This window comes from Diospyros lotus, chromosome 5 (genome assembly GCF_014633365.1).
Source record: "Diospyros lotus cultivar Yz01 chromosome 5, ASM1463336v1, whole genome shotgun sequence".
NCBI lineage: Eukaryota > Viridiplantae > Streptophyta > Magnoliopsida > Ericales > Ebenaceae > Diospyros > Diospyros lotus.
The window spans coordinates 24651556-24678209 of NC_068342.1; the positions used below are offsets into that span (position 1 = coordinate 24651556).

General features: G+C 35.3%; 1 protein-coding gene and 1 pseudogene across 3 annotated transcripts; both read right to left on the minus strand.

The window, feature by feature from the left end:
* Positions 1–4997: 4997 nt before the first annotated feature.
* On the minus strand, positions 4998–13631 carry LOC127801706 (DNA damage-binding protein 1-like). 3 transcript variants are annotated; one of them, XM_052337061.1, is made up of 5 exons: positions 13324–13631; positions 12676–12786; positions 9324–10222; positions 6365–6779; positions 4998–5219 (listed from the first exon to the last, which is right to left on the minus strand). In XM_052337061.1, exons 1-3 carry the CDS (start codon positions 13528–13530, stop codon positions 9896–9898), a joined length of 645 nt encoding a protein of 214 aa, XP_052193021.1. In that variant the 5' UTR covers positions 13531–13631; the 3' UTR covers positions 4998–5219; positions 6365–6779; positions 9324–9895. The 3 variants fall into 3 exon arrangements, with proteins under 3 accessions (XP_052193021.1, XP_052193019.1, XP_052193020.1); XM_052337059.1 differs by lacking the exons at positions 12676–12786; positions 13324–13631 and having other exon boundaries at positions 6430–6779; positions 9324–10073; XM_052337060.1 differs by lacking the exons at positions 12676–12786; positions 13324–13631 and having other exon boundaries at positions 9324–10073.
* Positions 13632–14228: 597 nt separating this feature from the next.
* Positions 14229–20259, minus strand: LOC127802161 (trafficking protein particle complex II-specific subunit 120 homolog; annotated as a pseudogene).
* Between the last annotated feature and the right edge of the window lie 6395 nt (positions 20260–26654).

The window sequence follows — 26654 nt, forward strand, 5'->3', positions numbered from 1 at the left end:
AAGACTCGCCTTTTTTTTTTTTAATATTTTCAGGAGATCCTTCTTTTGAATTTTGGTCCAACATATCTTCTGGTATGATGTCAGACTCCTTTTGATTACTGATTTGATACAGGATGCTCTATGGAGACGCACACGCACTGTTGAGTCTATTCTTTTGTACTTTATTTTTGTGGTACATAATTGTGCCAAAGGCCCGAGATATGGGACTGTATATGTATTTATAATAGCATGATGATGTATATTCATATTTTTGTACAGCTGCTATATATGAGTCAATGAAATATTTTTTTGTGGAAAGTTGAAATTGTATTTTATTCCATGTTTTTATATTTTGTCAGTAATATTAATGTTTTTAGCAAATCGAGCTAGAGAAAAGGCTTACTAGTCCTTGGTGGGGCCGTTGGGTTTAGGGATTAGTGCCGGTCATGACTATTTAGAAATCAGGTCGTGACATTTAATGCTCTTCAACCCTATATAAAAATATTTAATGTTAGGTTTACCAAAACGTGTGTTTTCAGAAACCTAGGTCATTTGTTGTGAAATTATATCTTCCAAGAGATAAACTTTCAAGGTGAGACTCTTATATTCCAAATCCTATTTTTTGTTCTCATATGAAAGACTTCTCTTGCATGAAACGCATTTTGTGAAGTTCTTATACGTAAACTCTTATTGTTCTCTTACGCAAAATCATGTTGCATATATGAAATGTATTTTTCTGAAAATATATGCTGTTGTTTTTTTATTATTGCATTTATAAAATATATGTTGTTGTTTTTCTGAAAATATATGCTGTTGTTTTTCTGAAAATATATACTGTTGCACCTATTTGTTGTTGGTTCGAATATCCCCCAAGAGGCGCTATGCATGCGCCATCGAGAAAGCTCTCGTGGGAAAGACCGTGAGTCTAAGGAACAACGAATGTGGTGTTTGCATGAGTTCTATGAGGTCAAGCCGAGGTGACATGGTTAGGGACCTCCCGAGAGGCGTTATACGTGAGCCATTAAGAAGCTCTCGTTGGAGGAGGTTGACATGTTCACGAGGCACTTCAGAGTAGTCCTCGTTGTTTTCTCATACATTTTATATCTGATCATGCATTGATATAAACTGTTTTGGAGTTTCTCACTAGAAGATTCATCTTCTAATTGGACTATGTTCCTGGAATATTCAAATGTTTCAAGTTCGACAAGCGGCTATAAAGGAAAGGAGGTAGCTGAAGAACAAGCTTAATTTATGCCTGTAACATGTTTAGCATATCTTTGTTTATGTGCGAGCCTATGTATACTTTGGATATGTTTAAGAAATTCAATTATCACTTACGAGAGATGATGTTCATGCAATGCATTTTGTAGACATCTTGAACGATTTCCTTTATAATAAATAAAGCATTATGACTGTGAGCCATATCAAGTTCGATCTAGCTTCCGCAATTAAAATTTTAACACTTGTCTTAGTTATTCAATTATTGGGTTTGTTAAGCTAAGAAGGTGAAAATTAGGGTTTTTGTGAATTTGTGTGATGTATGTCAGCGATTGTGGTATGGAAAAAATTTATATTCCCAAAATACTAAGTTATAACACGCTCGAAAAATTTGGGATGTTACAGTTGGTATCAGAGCGAACCTAGGGAAAAGTTTGCATGTGGCTGGATGAGCAAAGCCACAGTAAGTTTTGGGAATTAGGTTAGGATTTTTGAAATATTTAGTGGCATACTCTTGTTGCTTAGTCAATTTGAATTGTGCCATGTTGTGATGATTTAATAGATCACCCTGTCTTCTTGCTAGATAGTGAATACAAAAAGGAACAGGCATGAGAGAGGCAATGGCTAAGAAAGCAACACCAACCCGCACCCAAGGGGTGGTGTGGCAAGACAAAGAGATGCATGAGTTAACCTCGGTGAAGGTCGGATAGATAGGATCGAGAGAATCCTTGAAGGCATGGCTGGGGGAATTTTAGAATTGCAGCCCGAGCAAAGAATTGTAGATGCTTTGGAGAAGTATCTACGACAAAATGCATCGGTGTTTCGAGGAAGACCGGCAGAAGACCCCGCAATCAGTGAATACTGATTGGACCAGACCGAGAAGATCCTACTAAGATTGAGAATCTTGAATGAAGAAAAGGTCAAGTATGCAACCTATATGTTGGAAGAGGAAGCGACCCAATGGTGGAGGTCTATGCAACGAGCGATACCTAATCGGATAGGGTCTCAAGGGTCGGCAACAGAAGTAGAATTGGGGGAGATACCCTAGATGTCGTTTTATAATTTAAATATTTAATTAATTAAATGTGTTTAATTAATGAGATGGAGAGAGAATGGGAGGGTTTCGTGAGAGGGAGAGAGAGTCACATGAGAGAAAGGAAAAGAGTGAGAGAGGGAAAACAATGGCCGTAAGAAAAAAGAATAGATGGATTGAAAAAGTAAAAATTATTAAAAAAATATTTTAATAGCGAAAAAGTAGAATTTTTCAATTTCAATTTGCCTTTTGTTTGTTGGGCCATATTTCAAGTTGCAAAAAATATTAATGATTAATTGTTGAACCATATTTTTTATAATAAAAAATATTAATTATTATTGGGGCTCTCGACTACTTTTAATCTTAATAATAATAATAATAATAATATTGTTATTATTATTATTATTCTTATTCTCATAATATATATATATATATTATACACATATTGACAGTGAAACAGGAGAACAATTTATCTCCCATTTTAACTTATCTCCTGCACTCTCTATGTTTATTTTTATTATTTTATATTTATTTTATTAATACATAAATAAATTAAAACAGTTAGACAAGACTACTAGACATAGGATTCGAGGATAGGCTTTATCAAAATCATTCTACTTCTTATTACAGTATAGCAGATTTTATTATATATTTAATTTAAAATATATGTATCTTTTAAAATTTAAATTTTAACAAAATATTAAAACTTATTTACCTAAATAATATTTTTATGTTAGAGAGAATTGTTGTTTTCATTATGCGGAGCAGCGGAAGCCTTTACAAATATAATATATATATTATAATTTTTTAGTTAATATAATTATTATCACATAAAAAAACAGTGTGTGTAAATCTAATTTCCAACGTTTCATTTCAATTTTTTTACTTGTCAAGTTTGAAATTGAAATCTTGAAAGAGACAAGAGGGGCAAGGACGTTACACCAAGTGCATTATTGCAGCTGCAAATTACAAATTAAAACATGGTCGAATGGACAAAGTACAAATTGAAATGCATAATATATTATATTATATATTAACATAATTATTATCAAAAAAAGAAGACAATAATTTTTAGCATTTCCGTCTTCTACTTGTTTTGTCAAATAAATTTAATTTAAAATTAAAATTTTAAAAAGAATAAGAGATGGCAACAAGCTACAACAGCTTCTTGTTTTGTCAAATAATTTTTTTATTTCTTTAGAAGAACTTTTATGTGTTAATTAAGTTTTATAATATAGAAATTACTTATTTTGAACTAAATATTTGTAGGGTGAGTTTGATATAGACTTTAGTGATCCACATAAAAAAAAAATAGTGGATAAGATTATGATTAGGCGTTTTACGATTTACAAATACCAATGCCACATACATTACAAGAAATTTGCTACCCTGGAGAAAGGACGTTCAAATTCTGTCAATTACATGGAATCGAATGATTGGAAAGCTTTATGTACTCATTTTGAAGAGGAAAAATCTAAAGTAATCTTTTATTTCTAATAAATTTAGATACAATAAATAAATTTTCTCAATTTTTTTCATTTGTGATTTAATTGTTCATAGCACTTTTTTTCCTCTTATTATTATATATTGTACAAATTTGTAGGCCATATAATATAAGTACTAATCCTAGTCATTCATTTAAATAATTAAATCACAAAATTATTTAAATGAATGACTAGGATTAGTACTTATATTTTTCATAAATGTTAATATTTTCTTACAAAAAAAAAAATTATCACTTTTACGAATTACTGACATAAATATTTTTCTCACTATTAGAACATTGAGAATATGCTGAAAATATTTATCACCTTTTAATAATTCTAACAAAAATATTTTTGTCACATTTTTTGATTTTGTGACAAAATAATTTCCTTAGTATTAATATTTTCTTACTAAAAAAATTCATCACTTATGTGAATTATTGACACAAATATTTTTTTCATTATTGAGACATTGAGAATATGACAAAAATATTTGTCACTCTTTTATAATTTTGACGAAAATATTTTTGTTACATTTTTTGATTTTATGAAATACAATTTCATCAATATTAATATTTTCTTACTAAAAAACGTAAGAAAATATCTGGAATGCCATTTTCTTCTTCTTATCGCATTTTTTACTAAAAACGTAAGTAACGAATGAGAAGAATACTATTTTGAAACCTACTCCTCAAGCAACTCTTCATGAGGAGAATAATTAATACCTAGAGTAAAAAACAATCGCTATTCATTGGATTCACTTGAAGCGTTGAAAACTCAACAAAGCGATCCAGGCAGAATTTCAAGGTTCCCACTTATTCTTGGTTACTGTGAGAAAGCAATATTAGGTCATCAACAAACATCAACATGCCCAACGTTTTGCATCTCCACTGGTATTGAAATGAATTGGCCTAAGTGTGATGGTGAACAATGCCTTGGAGCACCTCCATAACAAGCACAAATAGATAAGGATATAATGGGTCCCCCTATCAGACCCACACACTATGCAAAATATCCACGGAATTCCCTAAACCCTAAATCATAAATTGCCCAACATTGAGTTTTTTATTTTTTTCATTTTTTATTACGCAATTAAAGAGGCTTTAAGATTGAGAGGAACTATAAAATAGTGTGTTTGACAAACATGATCAATTTCATATGTCTAAGAATTATCTAGTATAAAAACTTTTTCTATTAACTTAATTAAATATTCACTATTCCTCAATATCATTTCAGCAAAAAAGAATTATAACTTAATTAATTTCACAATATTTCATATTTAAAGCTTCCCACAACTCAACAATATTTTTCTATTACTTTCAAAACATCCAAGAAAAAGAATAACAAATCAACTTCATGTGTTTCAACAACAAAAGCAAAACCAATGTCTGCAAATAGAGAACGGAAACTGATCAATCATCATGGGAACATCCAAAACATTTGGCTTAGAGACTTTAATTGATCTTCCAGAGCTGGCGCGCCTTTGAGATCGTCTAGAACTGTGACTGCAAATGAGCAATTACGTCGTTATCCACTTGGAAAGCCTTGTTTTGAAACTCCTAATTGTAACTATATACTTTTAACCTTTAAAAAAGATCTAACAGAAAGTACAACATAGTTAGATTTGCCTTTGCTTCACAAAACAAGTTTGCACATCAAACAAGGGAAAATAAGAAGCATAAGAGGAAACTTCTGATGCCTTCTGACTCATTCCCATATTTTTTAATGATAATCAGGGAACAAGAAGATGGAAAAGTAGATATTTGAACAATATGAAAGGACATGTGATACATTAGTGATATAAAATATGAATCCATAACAGTGATGCCATTGAGAGAATGCACATTCTGTAAAGCTGGGATAATTATATGTTTTAAGTTCTTGGCAGTTTATATCCCTTTAGGAGGCATCCTAGTGGGTTGGGCCGCATCCTTTCACAAAGATACTCAACTATAAGTCTCACTAAATTACCTGCCAAGAAACAGGTTTTTAGTTTCTAATGACAAGTGAAAACTAAACTTCTTTCCAATATATCAAAGCATAATAGGTTTTTTTATCAAGGTCTATGTCCATGGTTTTCTTTTTCTGGTCCCTATTTTTGGAGTATTGGGGTGGGGTGGGGTCATGGAGCTACTTCCAGAATGACTAGCACCAGTCAGAATTAAAAATCATTGTACGCTACGCAAAGAATCTGCCTGAATAGTTAGACAACTAGTGATAATTAGAGGTTCTATTTTGGAAGCAACTCCTCTTCAAAACAACCCTAACACCTTGTTAAAATTCTCACTCAGTAAATTATTTTACAGATTCTTAGGCGGCTTGTTTTCATTTCATAGGGAAGTTATTACTCCTTTTAGGTAGTGCTAGAGTGCCTAGAAAGCTGTACTACAAATGATTGGAAGAATTGAAATTATTTTAAAGGCTCTTAGGTTGATCGTTTCCATTTCGTTGGGGAGTTGATACGTTTTAGGTAGTGCTCAAGTGTATTAGCTAGCTCCCCCTTTATCTACAAGATTCTATAGATCTTCTAGAATCATGTGTGCATTGATAGTACCCCTTTTATATATATTCTACTGCATTGTTTCATTAGTGCTCCAAAATAAAATTTTAAGAATATAAAATTAAGATAACAACAACAGAACCAACACACCTGCAATTGGGAGAATATTTTGAGAGGGTAAAGGAAAAACTTTATTGGAAGTACATAGAGAAAACCTTTGTAGAATATGAGCTTGTGTGCAGTCCAAGAATGATGCAGTCCCAGCAATTGACAAGTACTGGAATCAGCTAGAAATATAGTTGAATTAATAAAAAGATAAGATATTGAAAATTCTAATTTCACCTTAAATTGTGCCACACAAAAGGAGAAACAGAGTAAGAGATCATGCAGTTGAGTTGGGAAAAGCTTAACCAGACACACAAATATCGATGACTGAATACATTCAAGCCAAGGACTGGAACTTAAAATAGGAGGCCCAAGATCTAAATAGCAACAGCGAATGTGAAGCTTTTGTATGTCAACAATTGTGCCAATTGTAAGCTCCCCTTCTTTGGCAATTGCAAGACTGGACAAGTAATAAGCCAACCATTAGAAATGTCAGCCATAAAAGGATAGAAATATTTCAATGTCATGGAACCAAATAATGCAGGAGAGACACAATGTGCAACAGCTATGGAAAATTTTTGCAATTAAGCTTAAGTTATTAGTGGTAGGTAGCAAACAAAACAGTATTTCAAATAAAAGAGAGCTTGCTTCATTTTGTACTAAGACTGGCCAGTCAAAGCATATGTTTTCATATGACAATTCATATGTGACATTGCAAATCATCAATACACATTACTTTTAAAGACTTCTACATGAATATAGTGCATGTGAGACACTGCAACAATTTGAGAGATATACCAGCTCTCCTCCATATATGTCAAACTTAAAAAAGGCAAAAAGTCCCTAGGTTTTGCCCCTTTGACCAACCTGCTTATCTTCTTGACAGATTTTCAATCATTGGTGAAGAACTCTTCCCAACAAATAAAATGTGATTCTACCATCCACAGTTCCTTGTACAACCCCACCATATGATTAATTGTTCATGATCTTTGGTTACTAATGCAGTGGCCATAAAACCCACAAAACAAATGGATCAGAGCAAAACGAAAAAGGAAGGTTGATTAACCATCTTGAAAAACAGAAGGTGCTAATGAGGCCTGGAAAAATGCGAGTTATTCTCCAACTTATTCAAAGAATGTGGAAAAAGAAAATGTTACATTCGAAAATTTTGATGATTTAGAAGTACATAGGAATTGCATGCTGTCTGAAAAAATGTCAAGCCATGAAAAAGATGAAAAAATAAAAAATAAAACAAATGGACTAAATAACATCCAGATAAAAGCAGATAAAATTTTATGGTTAAGGAAACTATTTAATGTGATTCTTAGATCCAATAGGATGCCTGGCAAGTAGAAAAAAATAACATTTTGGTACTCATTTACAAAAATAAAGGATATGCGAAAATTACAAAAGAATCAAGCTAATAAATCATCCTATGAAACTTTGAGAAGGGTGACTGAGCAAAGGTTAAAAAGAAAAACCAAAGCCATTTAATTTGAGTCTATGTTCATATATCATCAATAGAAGTAGTCCACTTGTTGAAGAGTTTGATAAAAGTCTACAATAAACAGAACATTTACATATAGTGCTTATAGATTTAGAAGCAACCTATATAGAATCACCAACAATATTTTAGGAAAGGTTAGAAAGGAATCCAAGTTGTTTACATACAGATTATTCAAAAAATAGGAACATTTGGGACTTCTAGAGAAAATCTTTATACTTTCTCAATTACAATTATATTACATAAAAAATCTGTGTTCGATCCTTAACTCTTTGCTTTAATGATGTATAAACTCACTAAAAATACATTCTAGAAGAAATGTCTTGGTGTATGTTATTTGTAAATGACAGTACTGACAAATGAAACAAAATGGCATGTATAGTGAACTTGAGTTATGGAAGGACGCCATACAATTTTAAGGTTTCAAGTTGAATAGGTCACAAATAGAATACCTAATATGCAAATTAGAAAGAAATAAATGTGAATGATGTTGTGGTCGGACTTGAAGACCAAATTATTTCAAGAAAAGATCAATTAAAATATCTAAAATAACAGGACCAAAAAAAATCAATAATTGAGAAAATTACATAATCAAGACAAGGTGATGGTTAAAATAAGAAAGTGCTTCAGGATTTTATATGATTGTAAAATTGCTTTGAAGTTATAAGGTTCTATTGGATGGCAACTGACTTTCCTTTATGGCATGGAATGTTGGGCAATTAAGTACCAATATGAGCGTAATTGAGTTGGGGATGTTAATTGAATATCCGGCCACACAAAAAAGTAAAAAATGGCAAATTAAGAATGAGATTATTTGTACTAAAGTTGTAGGGTTGCCTATTGAAAAAAGAAAAAAAAAAAGAAAAGGTGAGAGATGCATTTAAGATGGTTTAAACATGTGATCAGTAAATACATTCAAGAGGAGTGGGTAATCAAAATAAGTTCGTAACAAACGATATAAAGGAAGATTTACAAATAAAAAGAAATGCAAAAAACTCATAAGCATGACATGGAATATTAGCCTTACAAAAGATACAAGTAGGATTACAGCTTAGTGCTGCTGTAGAGCATAAAAATATTCACGACTAGAAAGTGTTTTTACAAACTTGGAAGCAAAAAATGATTATTTCTTTAGTTTTATGAGATATCAAATTGACTAAAAATACTCCCTAAAAATATCTTTATTTCCAACCATGGCCTCTACAAGTTTAGTTGTGTACCACACTTGGACAATGTGGCATACTGCAATCCTACATTTGCTCCCATTCTAAGTTCAAGTACCCTCCAGTCACATAGGTAAAAATATAGGAACTTGGCCAAAAACAAAGCTTGTGATAACATTACTAGGTGGCCTAGAAATACCCCAGCAAGAAAGATGCCCTAGAATCACATGACCCATATTCTGGAAACAACAGAAATTTCTGTATAATCAAATTTCTGACATATCAATTAACATTGTTGGGGAATAAACAACAAATAAAGAGCAAATTTAAGAGTTACCTATCTGGGAAAGCAGAAGAGTTGAAAGGGCACATATGACTGACTTCCTTCAAATTCACGTTGTTGTAAAGTAATTTCTTGTTGCTGCTGTATATGACAGTTGGTCTGTCTGATGCAGCAAAAACATGGGTGGTATTCTTTGATGAGAAAGTATGGAGAGTTATGGGCTGGGTTCCCAAGGATATCTTTTTCCTATCTGTTAACTCCCCAGTGCTCATGTTCAGTAAAAAGTTTAAGAGATGGCCATCTCCAAGGGCGCATAGCAAATTTGGATCAAAAGAGACTAACAGCAGATACACATTACCAGCCATATATAGATGAAATTGGCACATACAGTTCCAAACCCATCTCTGCTTGAAACTTTCCAAGCTAAATGCCAGATTGGTCCCCCATTATTATGGTTCCGCAATGTTATAGCAATGTGGTAACGAACCATAATTTAAGTGGTGCATAGTGAAGAACCAATCTAGTATGAATGCCCTTTTCATACATGCAGTTGGTAGGGTATTCAAGGTTTTACCAGAAAACTTTACATGCCCTATACAGAATATTGCATGTAGAGCTTGAAAAAATTAAGAAAAGAACAACAAGATATGCCAGAATAGGTTAAGAAGATAACATACCCCTTCAAATGAACATAATAGGACAGAGCGAGGAATTATCTCTCCTCCTAAGCTTTCTTTTGTAATAAGATTCAGATCTGGAAGAGAGAATATTCTCACACTTATATCAGTCCACATTCCAACTGCAGCTAGCTGACTAAAGTTGGGATTTTCACCAATGGGATTTATATCAAGGCGAGATATATCATACTCCAATTGGGCATGTTTTACTTCTGCCAATATCCCATCACCAATTTCTAGGTAAACTAAATGACCACCACAAGTAGCCAACAAAACCTGTCAGAAAATATGTAACAGAGAGCCAATCAATTAATGTTTGTAATACAACAGCATGTAAGACCAAGTGGAACTAAACATAAAAAGAAATGTCATATCAACATATCAAGAAAAGCTACTGTACAAAGTGGAAACACAGACTCATTCTCATGAAAGCAATTAACAGGTTCAATGCCCACAGTGTAACGCCCCTAGCCGGCATCCAGCAAGTAAAATAAAGCTTATATGTGCCACTATCCTGAAAGTAATCTAAATGCATGTACATATAAAGCTATGAATAGAAGGGAAATATCCTTCGAGCCAATTATCCTATCAAAAGGTAAAAAGCCTTTATCAAAAATTTGACATTCAATCCATGATTATCTTATTGTTTTGATCTGTATCTTTAGGTATGTATCTTCTATTGGAGTTGATAACGAAAAGAGATTGCCTTTTTGTCTGCACAGCATTTCTCTCTTTTTTCTTTGCGTTTTTGTTGAAGATGGTGAGAGTATCTATGTAGCTTCTGTGATCTCTTTGTTTCAATTTCTATCTTCTCTTAAAGATGAAAGAAATAAACAATAATAATTCTCCAAATACCAAAGAAATTAGTTTAGTTTTTAACATGCACTTGATTCCTGCCTAGCTCTTTGAAGTGGGAAGGCTACATGTAGAGCTTGAGTTCCTGCATTAACATTGAGAGCTAGGATTAGGCCTCATGTTCCAACAATAAAAGAAATATATTTGGTCAGGCATGGGAATATGGCTCTTTATTTCCTCAATTTTAATTAATCATCTCTTTAATATAATTTTCTCTATTTTACTGATATATTATGTTATTAATTGTATAGTTTATTTATCTTTTTTATTATAGTTTAATTTTTTTTTCCTTATTACCAATTATTTGACAACAACAATTATCATTTAAGAGGAGTGGTTGTCCCTATTTTTCCATAATCATTTTAGAAATATTATTATATGTTAAGTTTTATTTAAAACATGTTCACAATAATAATTAGGATTTTATATGCTTCCATAAGGTCATTTTGTCTATACAACTTTATTATAATTGTACATATTTTTATAATATATTATTTATTTACTATATCGACGTATTCAAAGGTTCTTGGTTCCAATACCATCTCAATGACCATTCTGATACATTATTCGGTATGATATTGATAACAATGGGTCACCAAACTCATAATAATGCAGGTTGCCTGACTTGCTATTACTCCAATAGCCTCCATATCTTTGCCCCAAAAAGAATGGCCCCCTCGTCAAGCCATGCATCACAAGATCCATCAACAAATAGAACTTATTTCACACAATGAAGAGACCCAGTTGAAGAACATTCTCTTTCTAACAATACTCTCACTCGCATGAAGACCCCAATCAATATTATCAGTCATCTATCAATAAGCCTTCTATTGCTTTCAATCAACACCAAACTTACATGAATAAGTTAAACGATGTTGCTTTTCTTTAACCTTTACATATTCTTCTCCTTGTGTTTTTAGCTTCTTTTTAGAGAAACTGCACTTCAAATTTGAAGGCACTGCCTTGATACCAAGATGAAATATAGAAGAGAACATCAAATGAGTTATTTGATTGATCAATCCTCTTTTTATGCATATGCAGCTGAAACTAAAAAGGGAAGAGAATCAATATAAATGACAACAATCAATCATACCAGTAACAATCCTGATTTTAAGCTATCAAAAATAAAGGTTGTCAAACGCATGTCACAATTTGTCTCAAATCTCAATCACTTTGATACTGATTTTTCTACACATAAGGTCGTGAAACAAATGCCAGCTATTTGTCTGAAATGACTTTAAAATTGTTTCATTTAGAAATATATAAACAATGAAATTATATGCCCATAACTACCCCCCAAAAAATAAGTCTGTTGGCAGGATGGAAAAAAAGAGAACGATAAAGTTACTCTTCTTATTTATGAATAATATCAGGAGGGAGAAAAAATATTATATGGAGAGAAGGGAATTAAGGCTACTTAACTTCCTATAAGTGGGTGGCCAAATTAATAATCACCAACTCCCTTTCATTAAACTAGGCCTGCTAATTGTGGAGATGAAGAAACAGGCATACAAAGGGTTTGACTATCCCTTTAGACCCCTCCCCTCCTACTTATGCTTTGCAGTGCCCACAAATGGTTCAACATAATAAGATAAGAGCTGGAAGGGCAAACTTGACAGCAAATGACCCTGCATTCTGTAGCCATGAAATTCTAAGTTTATCCATCTAGATGAACTACCAATGAAGCACAAAATACCAAAACAATAAGATAAGAGCTGGAAGGGCAAACTTGACAGCAAATGACCCTGCATTCTGCAGCCATGAAATTCTAAGTTTATCCATCTAGATGAACTACCAATGAAGCACAAAATACCAAAACAATAATAACAAGCACATTTGTAACCAATTCCAAAAGAAAGAGATCAGAAATAAACCTGGGTGGCATTAGCAGTGGCCACATTAACTGAATACCCAGATGGGGCAGTCCATTCATCACGCAACATTTTAGACGTAGAGCTAACCAATCTTACAGAGCTTGAAGTAACCTGTCAAAATGATTCATAAGAAACTGTAAACAGATTATAGTGATCATTTTAGAAGCAAAATATTGATTAGCCACATATTATCCAGCATAATTTATCAATGCTACAAAAGCCCACCCTCTTGCTTATCCCCTGATATTTACAGATAATTAATTTTAGAGACAACTGCATGGAGGATTAATAAGTTCATTTTCTGGATAAATTATGAAAATTTAAAAAGGTGACCAAGTAATAATACTCGTGATCAACTATCTTACACAAATTAGTCACAAATTAGTCATTGAAGCCATAAGGGAAGCCGCCTAATTCAATGGGTCACGTTTAGGTTTGCAAACCACAAAAAGAGGAAGACACATAAATACAACATTATCAACAAACAAACAAGTTTCATGTGTAAACTTCAATTAAGCTAAGACAGAGCCATCATGTAAGACACACTAAATGATTTACACTAAGATTTAGTTGAAGAATGCTTTTGGTCAAGCCAAAAAAAAAAAGCATTTTGCAAATAATATGACTGAAGATGAGATAATAACCAACCTGCACAAGTTGATTGTACACAGCATCATGACAGAACAAAGTCTGGACTTGAGAACAAAATCCATCTATCTCAGTTTCTTCCAACTCATCATTGGCATTCATTTCCAAAATCAGTGTCTCACTAATAAAACTGACAACCAAGAAAGCATCATAGAGATCATCGGTGGCTCTCCTTAGCGACCACATAATAAATATTATCCGGTACATTAGTAAGTTTAAGTCCACTGGGAACTAACCAACATGCAAAAGTAAATTAATGTGAGGCAAATATGGCTAAAGAAAGCAAATAAAGCTACAAAAAGCACATAATAAATTAACACTAATTTAGCAAACAGAGATTTAAACCATATGAAAGCAAAGAAGCAACCTGTTTGTAAGTCAAGACCTACGTGTTTATAGAATTGGTAATGGCGAGAATCAAATAGACCAGAAGGGATAAGTTACAAGGGCTATTGGGTCTCATAGAATAACACATGATGGGTAGGGCTTAAGGGCTAAAAAGTGCAAGGAAATTAAGGGTTGGGCTTGGGTTTCTAAATAGGTTTTTTTTTTTTTTCCTGTAAATTCTAAATAGGTTGGGTACACCAAACTTGTAACAGGTAGAAAACTGATTCTTTTTTCCCCATTCTCTCAATTGAGGGAACAACACTGGAGTTCAGTGGGAGAACACATATAAAACTGGGTAGTTAAGAAAACAAAATCCAATGAATACTTGCACAAATCTATTATATTATATAATATAAGAATAAACAAACACACAAGCACTAAAATCTAAAAGCACAATTATATGTATGTATACAACTTAATTGGTAGATCGTATGTCATGATTCTTGAATAATGGTATGTGGCTTATAAATAGGGAATGAATAGACTAGTAAACACAAGATTACAAGAGTCAAACAATATCATTTAGTACAAAACAGAGTAATGAGCTGAAAATTTTCACCAACATTTATGGCTGAAAAATTACCTGCATAATGAATTAATAGCATTGGGTTGCTTCCATCCTTAGCTTGCCTCCTTGTGCTTCTAGATAAATTTTTGCTAGCAGTGTCACTATCCACCAAACCAAGCTGCCAGGCTTTTAAGGTTACTGGTATTGTCTCTTCGGCACCAGGTTTCAGGGGAAGAGCACCTTTTAAAGTTTCATACGGGATGGATAAAACAAAGTCTTGGTTTTTTCCTGACAAAGAAACATGTGCCTGCTCAACTAGAATTGTCCCAGCATTGGCCAGACTGATCCACAAATCACGAATCTCACCTTCATATAAAATTATAGCTCCGTCTCCTCCTACAATATGTGACACTAGCAATGGTAATGGGGGTACCACTGAAATATTTGGAACTAAGACATTTTTCAACTTTTTAGATCCACAACAGCGGAAAGGGTCAGAGAACACAAGACCTTGTGCTGCTCCAAGTAGCAAGTTGTCTACATCCTTGAAAAGGTGCTCGGTAATAACGCCAAAACAATGAACTATGAATCCATGAATTGTCACTGGTCCAACTTTAGTTGGAATGCCTGATAAGGTGATCACCTTTGAAGAATTAGGTGGAAGATTTACACTGATAGGAAAAGCATCAAAGTTTCCAGAATGCACCGACATATAGATACTATCCACCATTAAATCAAAGCCACAAGGGTTGGCCAATTCCACCAACACCTGGACTGGCTCTCCAACAACCCAGATCAGTTTCTGCTTACTGGTATGATTTGTCCCTCCCTTGCTGAATGGTGTATAAGTAAATGGTCCAGAGGGAGCTGATCCTGCCCACCAATCTTCTCTTGCTGGATGGCGTTTTACAATGTCCATTTGTAAGAAGTGGAGAGGAAATGAATGCAACCTAGAAGGATTAAAACAGAGGACAAAATAATACTAAATCATTGAAAAATGCATGTGAAAGGATACTCCAACTACGAAATTATAGTAACCATTGGATCAAATAGGAACCTAGGCGATAGAATTGGATATTTGGGACAAAGGCAAGGACTTTCATGCATTCTTGAAATTAAAATTTATTAGTCTCAGGAAACTGCATGGCACTTCATCCTCAGAAGCAGATTTTTTTGAGAAAAAAAAAAAAGAAAAGGAAAAGCATTAACCAAACATGTTTTGGTAGGATTGGAATCTTGAGTAAAGCCCCAGCATTCTAAAGCAGATACACACCTCACAAATACCAGCACATACATCTAATTCTTAAATATTTGGGGGGTACGAGAAATAGTGAATGCTCTGATGTTTGACAAAAAGAAAATGTTTCAAGGTTTCAGAAAAAGTCGTTTGTAACACGATTTAGGAATTTCTGAGATGGGACTGTTTCAGGAGCAGAGCTTTTCAGTACTATCATTTTGTTTCAATTCTATAAATATTTATCTTTATCTGATTTTGCACATAAAATTGGGCATGGGGAGCAAGAAGAAAAAGCTTTAGGGAAAGGTAGACACACACACACACATAGAGACAAAAAGCATAGTCTAATGGGAAGACCACATAAGAAAAGAAACATCAAGAAATAACAATTAGAGGGCTGCATAGCTCATGAAAAATTATATAATGTGGCTCTCCTGTTTCTAAAACCTCTAATTGTTCTCGGAGAATTTTAAAAATAACATTCTTACTTCCAATTGTGAGTGCTTGTATCACTCTAAGCTATCAAGTCCTTCAGCTTAGCTTGAGCAAGTGAGCGGCTCCATGAGTTGTCCCCCCAGGCATCGAGCCTATCTCCATGTCTCCAATTTTTGAGCTTGTTTACATAACTTGCAATAATAATAATATGCTATGTGTTATTGATTGGACTAGTCTAGGCACCCCTCAGTTCAGCAAGATCTCTCTGCCCAACCATTGCATATGTTAAAAAAATACTCACCACCCATCTCATGCATGTTTGATGGGTCCCATATGCCATTGCTGACTATGATAGGAGCCGCTCCTAAGGATCCTATGTCTTTAGTAACTCAAATGGCTTCAGTAACCTCAGCTGAGGCAGGGCTTAGGGACTCCTTCATGCAGGACCTTCAAGGTTTTATGGAATGGAGGCTGGAATTAGGAGTTCGTCAAGAACAGATTATGGAATGGAGGCTGGAATTAGGAGTTTGTCAAGAACAGATCCTCCACTACAAAGAATCCTCACCTTGATTGGTTCTAAAGAGAGATTGTTCAAACATGAAGAATATGGAAGACCTGAGTTTATCACTTACACCGTGTGACTTGTGTCATGATTGCATGATCTCCATGATTTAACAATACAAATGCTGCTTCGAACTATATGCATGACTACTCCATTGTCAATGTGCAGTCACCCCACTAATGAAGTTTTAGCCCTAACGACCATGTTCCTTGGGGTATCAGCTTGTTAGGATTCTAGAATAATTCCCAGAATAATTCCTGATTTTACGGGATTAGATTTAAGTCAACTTTCTGTTTTATATTTGGTATTTTCTATTCTATGTTCAGTAGTTTCCTATCTGTGTATTCCTAGAATAAAGGGATCTTAATGACCTTTATTCCTATATATTGTAATACCCATTGATGGAACAAGATTATGGGAGAATTCTTCAACAAAAATTATTGTTTCATGTGGCTTGCTTCCTCCACCATAAATATGGGGTTGAAATGATTGCAATGGACCCATGACCATCCCCACCAGTATCACCAGTATATCTAGTAGCGCCTCTTAGCTAACTCTTATCTTGAAGAGGCTTGAAAATTTTGGAAAATGTAGAACATTTCAGACAATAAAGGATATAATTTCATGTCAAGCCTTTAGGGTGTGCTTGGGTGCACAAGATTCCCATCTTTGCAAGGGTCAAGGGAGAGATTGTATGCAGCTTTACCCTAGTTTTTTTTCAACAAAGCTATTTCCAGAATCTGTGAACTTCTAGTTACATTAGAGCAATCTTATTGTTGCTACCAAGGCTTGCAAAATGGCTATTTCATGTGAAGTCTCTACAAAAGCATAAATCTCCCTTGTGTTCCTTCATGTTACAACAAAATTACAACAACAATAACAGGCCTTAATACCACTAGAAGGGGTTGGCTATATGAATTATAGACCTCCATTTTACATTAGTAAGTTTAAGTCCACTGGGAACTAACCAACATGCAAGTTATTCCTCACAGTTGCCTTTCGCACACAAATCATGTATTAGCAAATTCTTTATATCCTCTTATAGAATGCAGACAATTTTTTTTAAGCACATAGGAATCAAACTCATATAGGAGTCATTTGTAGCTGTAGCCTTTAACATAGCAATAGCCATAAAACCACAAGAACTTAGAGAACATGTCGTACTTGTGTTGGTCAATTGTTTAATTACTTTTTTCCATTGGATTCGCTTTGGACACTTTGGAGGACAAATGCAATCTTTGCTTATACACAGAAGAACCAATATAAGAAGTTAAGAAAGTACCTTGTGCTGCTGGATGAAATAAAGAATCATCATAGTTAATTAAGAAAATAACTTGAGATCAGTCTATCCTGGTTCTCATTTAGAAAAACAATATTCAACACCAACAAAGTACCTGATAAAAGGTAAGGAAGGATCAGCACAGCGAGTTCCTGAAGGAAGCCTTTCTACAGAATTTGCAAGTGCACTTGCAAGACCATTTTTTCCAATTGGAGTAATTAGAGGATAGTAGGATCAAAGAAGTCGTGCAGCTGCACTCCATGCAGCAAGAGGATCTCCAGCTCGGACAGCAGATAGCAAGATCTCTCTTAGCACAACCATCTGCAATGTGCTCCACTGTGACTCAAATAGTGAGACTATGGAATGATAATGCACTTTCCCAGCATTAGCATGAATTGATCCTGTTTCCTATGGTACATATAGAGTACGGCAAGGAAAAAAAACTGAAAAGTTAGAAATATGAGAGTTTTTTAATTGCAGTCAACACAGTTTAAAATTTCCTTTCCAGAAACATAATTTGAAAAAATCACGAAGCCTAACATAAATGAAAGTGAACCAAGCCAGAACCTACCATCCATCCCTAATTTTTAGTCCCCAACCATGTAAAGATACTATTCTTCGATTAATTACTAGATAAAATAAGCACTATGCCAGAATATTTCCTGGACTTGCATTATTCATTTCCTGTATAGATGAGTTCATAGAATATTCAAAATAAAAAAATGGAGAACCTTAATATTAAAAATTAATTATTGTCAAGCTACAAGAAGAGTTACCCCACAACTCATCAGCTTAATTACTAAACAAAAGGCTGTGCATAGTAGAACAGCTAGCATTTTTGTGACTAGCATTGTAATATCAATGCTTGCACCATGTGATACTATTAGACTTGCATGGATAGCTCTTATCTCGTCCCTACAATATTAAATGTAGTTGGTACAGAACACTGGGTTATCAATCATACTCGTGGGCACATTATCTGGTCTTAGTAGATCACATCAACCACATTGTGATAAGCTCAAATGTGTAAATAAGGATGTTATTTGGTAACAGATTTGCAAAGTTCTCCCATCATATAATCCTCTAGATGTTTTCTTTCGATATATTCACTCTTTTTTTCCTTTTCTTAAATTCATTTCCTGGATGATTTGTTGTAATTTGTAGTGTTTTAATTCTTTATGATTTCAACCCCTTTTCAGCAGTTCTTCTTCATCTACATTGTTATTTATCTTAAAAGAAAAGGTTATTGCTAATTCATTTGGTGCAAACCTAGAGGTTTTCTTCTCCTTGATTTGATGTAATCATCAATTTGAAGTCAAAATGAACTTTAATTTGGCTGATACCATAGTACTGTGTTTATTAAATCCGTAGATTACTTGATAATGCGAGTGAGAGTTGGCATCCTTTCCATATTAAAATGCATGTTCGCATGTTCTCAATCAGGAAACCTAGTCTTATCAGTTCTCTCATCCAAAACATTTCCAAGACATACTGGTATAAGTAACCTTGCAAGTGCTGGCATGTTGCTGATGATAAGATAACAAAAAGCACACATAACCAAGGAAGAAGAGAAAGAGGAAGAAAGGTGGAGGAGAAGGAGAAGAAAATACAGGGAAGAGAAGAGAAGTAGACATGATAAGGAAAGGAGAGGAGAGGAAAAAGACAAAACAGAGAAGAGAAGAAAGAAAGAGAAGCAGAAGAGAAGAATCTGGGAGGAAGAGGAAATATATCCGAGGAAAGAATCCAGATTTTGTTTCAGTAATCAATAACCCAAATCTGAAAACTCCTTACACTCATGAGGTACTTATAAACTCACAAATCCCTACCAAACTAGGAATCCTAGATAAAATGGGAAGCAAAAATCAAACATTCCTAATCCTTACTAAACTCAGAAGCTAAATTAAGGAAACAGAAACATAGGATCCCTGAATAACTAAAACCCTACACTAGAATTATGAAGTTCTAAAATAATTAACACTTTTGATGTCCATCAGAGATTGAAATGCCCAACAGGTACAAAAGAAACAGGAGAGAGAGAGAGAGTAATGGTAAATTAATAATCTACATTAGCTATCAACAAGCAGCAACCATGGCAAGTGAACAGATATCATGATACAGCAGTTACTACTTGCTAGTTCATCAACTAATACACAATAACAACACAATCATAGGTGTTTTTGTAGTTATCATCAACTAATGCCTGAGCATAATCATAGATGCCAAACTATTCTTTGCTCACTCACATTTGGAAGAGAACTTTTAGGAATAGATGCTCTGCTTTGAACACGATATGCTTCTGTCGTCATTGCCAACACTTGCATGGCCCTGGTAGCAGCCTCTCTATTTTCTTGTTGGAAGTACAGCTGTGCTACTTGCCTTGAGAAAAAGGCAGCTTTCCGGTGATATCCTAAATTTCCAAAAAGACAGGCTATTTCAACATATAATATTAGTCAGTTGCTGGCATCAATCAAAGATTTAGCTCCATCTGCAGCGGCTGTCAACAATTCGACTACCTCCTTGGCCAGTTCTCACCTATCAATTAAAACAAACAAACAAACAAAAAATTAACACAAAGTATCTGATTTAAGAATGGACAGAAAGTGAAGAATCCTTGGCTTATGTTTTTCATTTCAATCTTTTCTCTACTTCCCTGACCCAAGGGTGAAGACAAGCCTTGGAGATGCTAATCAACTTGAAATAAGTATACCAGAAAATTTGACAGCGATTTAAAATCATAAATTGATAGCATATTATGGAGATAAATTACATAAAAAGAACTTGTTCCAAAGATTAAATTAGTAACTTCATAGAATGATGAAAAAACTGGAACCAAGGTCTTAGAATCACAAACCTGAAAGCAATTTGGAAGTCCATTTAAGTCACAAGCCTAAATACAATTTGTAAGGTCGCTACTCTATGATTGGAAGGTCATAGGTCCAAGTTGAGCAAACAGCCCCCTTGCAAAAGCAAGGGTAAGGCCACATATATAGACAACCCTCCCCAACCCTCAAGTGTGGAGTCTTGTGCACTAGGGATGCCCTTTACTGACCCAAATATTTATACCAACATGCACAGTTGAGCTTTACAAAATTCTAGAGGATGTTGATATCATCAAACAAACCAAACTTCCATTCAAATAATTAGAATAATGAAATCCCATTTTACCAAGTCCCAGTCTGCATTCTACCAAAATCTCAATAAATATTCAAATATCCTAGAATTTAGGTGTCTATTTGACATTCAAAATCTATGCAGATGCTAGGTAATCGAATATTTACCATTAGTTAAAACATGGTTCTAATGTTTATTTTCAATTGTTTGTCTCGTCACATACATGGTTTTTTTTTTTTTTACTAAATTAAAAAAGTAAGTCCAATGTCAATAGATTCCCGAGTTAGTCCTAATAACGTGACGGGTGAATGACCTTTAATTATCAATGAGATTGAGTAACTCCTTGCTAGGTTTTGATAGTAATATAATTAACCATCTCATTGTGTAATACCCCGAGAGCCTAGAGAAATTAGTATATATTAAGGATAGTGTAAGAAAGGAAACAACACTAGCTGGATACCTTTTGGACTGAATGTTGGCAAAGAACTCCCAAGTTAAGCGTGCTTAACCTGGGGTAATACAGGGATGGGTGACCCCCCTGGGAAGTTCGCGTAGACCCATCAGGGTAAGTTGTTCTGGTCCTTCCTATCGCTCGATCGGGTCGTTACAGGTGGTATCAGAGCCGACCCTCGAGCCTCTGAGCATGATGGTGGGACAAACCTCAGCGAAGAGACTGAGTCCCGAGGGGGGTGCGTGTAAGCACCTTAGGCGAATCCCACATCGGCCATGCAAGGGGGGAGATCTGGGACAGGTTGTAAGATCGCATGACGAGGACATCATGTGCTTAAGGGGGGGGGGGGGGGGGGGAGATCTGGGACAGGTTGTAAGATCGCATGACGAGAACATCATGTGCTTAAGGGGGGGAGAATGTAATACCCCGAGAGTCCAGAGAAATTAGTATATATTGAGGATAGTGTAAGAAAGGAAACAACACTAGTTGAATACCTTTTGGGCTGAATGTTGGCAAAGAACTCCCAAGTTAAGCGTGCTTAACCTGGGGTAATACAGGGATGGGTGACCCCCCTGGGAAGTTCGCGTAGGCCCATCAGGGTAAGTTGTTCCGGTCCTTCCTATCACTCGATCGGGTCGTTACAGGACTGAATTAGTAATGGTGCAAACCACACGAGACCCGAATGGTTAGCATGCCACCCCCAATGTTAGAACACTAACTGCCTTGGATATATGACATTTACCCGTGACACTAATGCATTAGCATTCTTAAGATATCCCATGAAATCGTAGAGCAAGTTCTTGATATAACAGACACATAAAAAAGAGCAAGATTAATCACTAGCAAAACATAGTAAGGTTATTGGCACAACCTTAATATAAAGTATAAGATAATATAAATCCTTCAAATCAAAACTCAAGTACCATCACTTGAGTATACGATCATTTACGTAACAATCTTGACGCCTAGCACTTAAACATCAATTATGAAATATATAATACATTACTCTAAAATCTTGAAGAATGCTGACACATAAAATACTTAACAGGTCATGACCAAAACGCTCATATGAGAACATTAATAGATAGAACCCCAAAGAAAGGCATTTACAAACATATCAATCAAACATACGGCTAAAACACTCTAAAACATATCAGAACATTAATAGATAGAACATACTAAAGGAATTCTCTCCCCCTTTTTGAAATATTCATTCTAAGACTAAGTACACCCAAATATTGCAAGAATTTATATATATTTAACAACAAGCTGATCAAAAAGAAGATTTAACTATCTTCTTAAGAAATCAAACCTTAGATAGATTTAAATGGAGGACATGCTTCCCCCACAAACAAGCCACAAATTCTTTTAACACTCAAGCCACAAACAAGCCACAAATGTTCTAACCTATTTGAGTCATCTTGACAATTTAGGCAAACATTAATCAACAAAAGCAAATAATTCAAAATCATAAATCAAGCTTAAGAAAATTTGAACTAATATATCAAAGCTAAAGTGCTTTTAAGCACTAGGATTCTAGTCCTATGACACTCGAGTGACAAGCTTGAGTTTCTTTTTAAAAATATCTATTCTATTTTAGCAACTCGAGTAACACTTCCCCATTAACGACTAATATTCTATAGAGACTTATATCTATACACACTTACTCGAGATTACCTTTAACCTAATACAATTGTAGGCAAACCAATCATTTGACTACCACCTCATCAAAACATCAAGATTTTCCACTTAATTATCTAAATGCAAATCATGAACATTCAATCAAATATGTATGCACTTAGGTATAGAAATACCTTAGTCAACAAACAATCATTTTCATCATAATCAAAGATCATTCAAAACATCAATCACGAAAGAAGAACAAGCTAATTCAAGAATTTTATGAATCATACACTCATAGCAAGATTCATCATCAAAACATTAGGACATAGCACTCAATGAGCAAGTTCATTTAAGACACTATAATATAATTTAGCATGTATTTTAACAGATACAGACATACCTCAATTAACACCATAAGGTCATATCCAAAACAATTCATATTGATGGGCAAAAGATGATTTCATATTCAAGGCTTTAATAATCAGCAAATAGAAATAATCAATATTTAATCACATACGTAATCAAGGCACACAGTCAAGGTTGAAAACGATATCAACAAACACATTTAAATTTAAAGAGATATGAAATTAGAATATATTACCTGGGGAGATACATCATTTTCTCCCAAAGTTGAATTCTTTTAAGACGTACCTCAATTAACACCATAAGGTCATATCCAAAACAATTCATATTGATGGGCAAAAGATGATTTCATATTCGAGACTTTAATAATCAGCAAACAGAAATAATCAATATTTAATCACATACGTAATCAAGGCACACAGTCAAGGTTGAAAACGATATCAACAAACACATTTAAATTTAAAGAGATATGAGATTAGAATATATTACCTGGGGAGATACATCATTTTCTCCCAAAGTTGAATTCTTTTAAGTCCCATGGACTGCACATAAAACCTATCTAAGATAAAGTACCAAATCATTTGAGTCCTTGAATGTTCTAACCTATTTTTGTATCAAAGACTTATTCTTAACTACCAAAACCATTTTTGGAGCTACCTTGATCTCATCCTTGGGAACCCATGCCCTATTTATTCTAAATATTCATTTGAAAAAAGCTTTTCATATTCAATAATCCTATCAATAGCATCAGTTATATCATAAGAACGTGAAATGGTTGCCTCTCCTTCTTCTATATGCTCCTTTTAACTGGTGGATGGAACTCGAGATTCCTAAAGGTAATCTTCTTTGATATCCCTGTGTTCACCATCAAAAACCTCACACAAAAGATTAGAGCTAGCAGATTTATTTAAAGGAGAATGCACATTCAAATCCTTGGATGATTTTGAAATGAAACTGTTTTTCATGGTATTTTAGAAAGCATTTGCATAAGAAGAGATGACACCAAAATCCCCCCTTGAGAGCCATCGATCACTCTTAGTTGTTAAGCTAGAAAAGTAAATAAGAGTACCTGCTCTGATACCACTTGTGAGAAAAGATAAGACACTGAAAAGAAGGGTGAATTGCCTTGATTTTATAAATACTTTGAATAAAACAATTTTGCCTTTATCAAACCATAAACACTTAATGTTTTAATTATGACCTTGTGCGGTACATTGTGTGCGAACAGTTGAAACAATATATGGAGGGGTTTAGAGCCACCACCCAAGAAGTAAGAGATCTCTCCGTTGGGTTGGCAGCATCGGCACTGCTCAATGGGACTACCTACGCGCCACTCAGGAGATCCCTGGCCCTTTCTGAGCTTGGCTCCATGACTGATTTATTCGCTCGAGCAGAGCAATTCATTGTTCAGATGGAAATTTTGGATGCCTGGGAGGTGAAAGGAAGAGGAAGACCAAGAGACTCAGAGTCAAACAGCGCAAAGGTGTAGTTCCGAAGTTTCACTCCCCTTAGCGAGCCTAGGTCGGGGATCCTTTCCTCCATTGCACACATGGGGCTCAACAACTTTCCTCCTCATTCCAAGGAGCTCCTGGGGAGGAATATGGAAGCCTTTTGCAAGTTTCACGAATCCCCAAGCCATAGTACGGAGCAGTGCCGGGAGTTGAGTAACCAGATCGAGCACCTGATTAGAGATGGGAAGCTTGATAGATTTGTACTGGATAAATCGAAAAACTAGCAAGGCAAGAGAGATAGGCTTGGAAGGGGTAATCAAAGAAGACCCCATCGTCCTAGAAATGATGCCTCGAATAGAAGGGATAATCGACAACCCCGTCAGGCGGAAAGAAAAGGAAGCCCCCAAAGAAATCAACCAAGACCGAGTACGGGGACAGGAGTTAACGAGCCTACCATGGATAAAATCCGTGTGATTTCAGGGGGGGGGGGGGGGGGGGAAACATGGCCGGAGACTCCAAGGACGAAGATGTGGACTCCGTGAAAAAGGTGCTAGAGGACGAAGATCCCATTGTCTTCACACCCAAGGACCAAGGAGATGTGCTCCTGCCCCATGATGACCTGTTGGTGTTCTCGCCCGTTATTACTAAACATCCTGTTAAACGCATCTTAGTAGATAATGGGAGCTCTGTGAATCTGCTGTATTGGAACTACTTTGAAAAGATGCACATCACACACGACTGACTCAAGACGGTTATGTCACCGCTGTACAATTTTTTGGGGGAAGCAATTCCTGTTGTAGGGTCGATCCAGCTTCCGGTCACTCTAGGGAGCTACCCCCAAATGGTTACTAGGTAGGTAAGCTTTATGGTTGTCAAGACCTTCTCCCCCGCTTACAAAGGATCTTGGGGATCCCTACTCAACGCCATGAGAGTAGTCATCTCGCCAAGTGAAGGAAACCAAAAGCAAGCCAGAGTATGTAATGTAAGCTCCACTAAAAGCACTAAAAGGAAGGCAAAGTCGACAACGAGGGAGACTTTAATGATCAGTGAGCAGACTCTCGAAGCTAACAAGCCCCAGCTAGTAGAAACACTTGAAGGAATCCCTCTAAACCCCGACGATGGTGATAGAAAGGTGCATGTGGGGAGCCAATTAGAGGGTCCGGAGAAAGAAGAGGCCATCAAATGCCTACGATCTTATGCGGACGTATTTGCTTGGACGCCGGACGACATGCCTGGGATTAACCCAAAGGTCATATCCCACTGACTGAATGTCCGTCCAAAAGCCCGGCTAGTCAAACAGAAGAAAAGACACATCGCCCCCAGAGAGGTTGAGGTACCTGGAAGAAGAAGTAGACAAACTCCTTGAAGCGGGATTCATTAGGGAGGTCCAATACCTCGTGTGGCTAGCGAATGTCATGATGGTGACAAAAGCCAATGGAAAATGGCGAGTATGCATCGATTTTACAAACCTGAACAAGGCCTGTCCGAAAGACTCCTACCCACTCCCCCGAATAGATAGGCTAGTTGATGATACCTCCGGATATACTGTGCTAAGTTTTTTGGTTGCGTTTTCGGGCTACCATTAGATCTGAATCTATCCGCCTGATGCTGAAAAAGACGACCTTTATCACAAAAAATGGGACGTACTGTTACCAGGTGATGCCTTTCGGTTTGAAGAATGCATGGGCCATGTATCAGAGAATGGTCAACAAAGTATTCAAAGATTTTCTAGGGGAGGAGATGGAGGCCTATGTGGATGACATGATAGTGAAGAGTAAGTAAAGCGAGTCATACGCCGAACAATTGGAGAAAGTTTTGGCAGTGTTCTGGGAGAATAATATGCGTTTGAATTTTGACAAGTGTGCATTTGGGGTGAAATCAAGAAAATTCCTAAGATACATGATTACTCACAGGGGGATAGAGG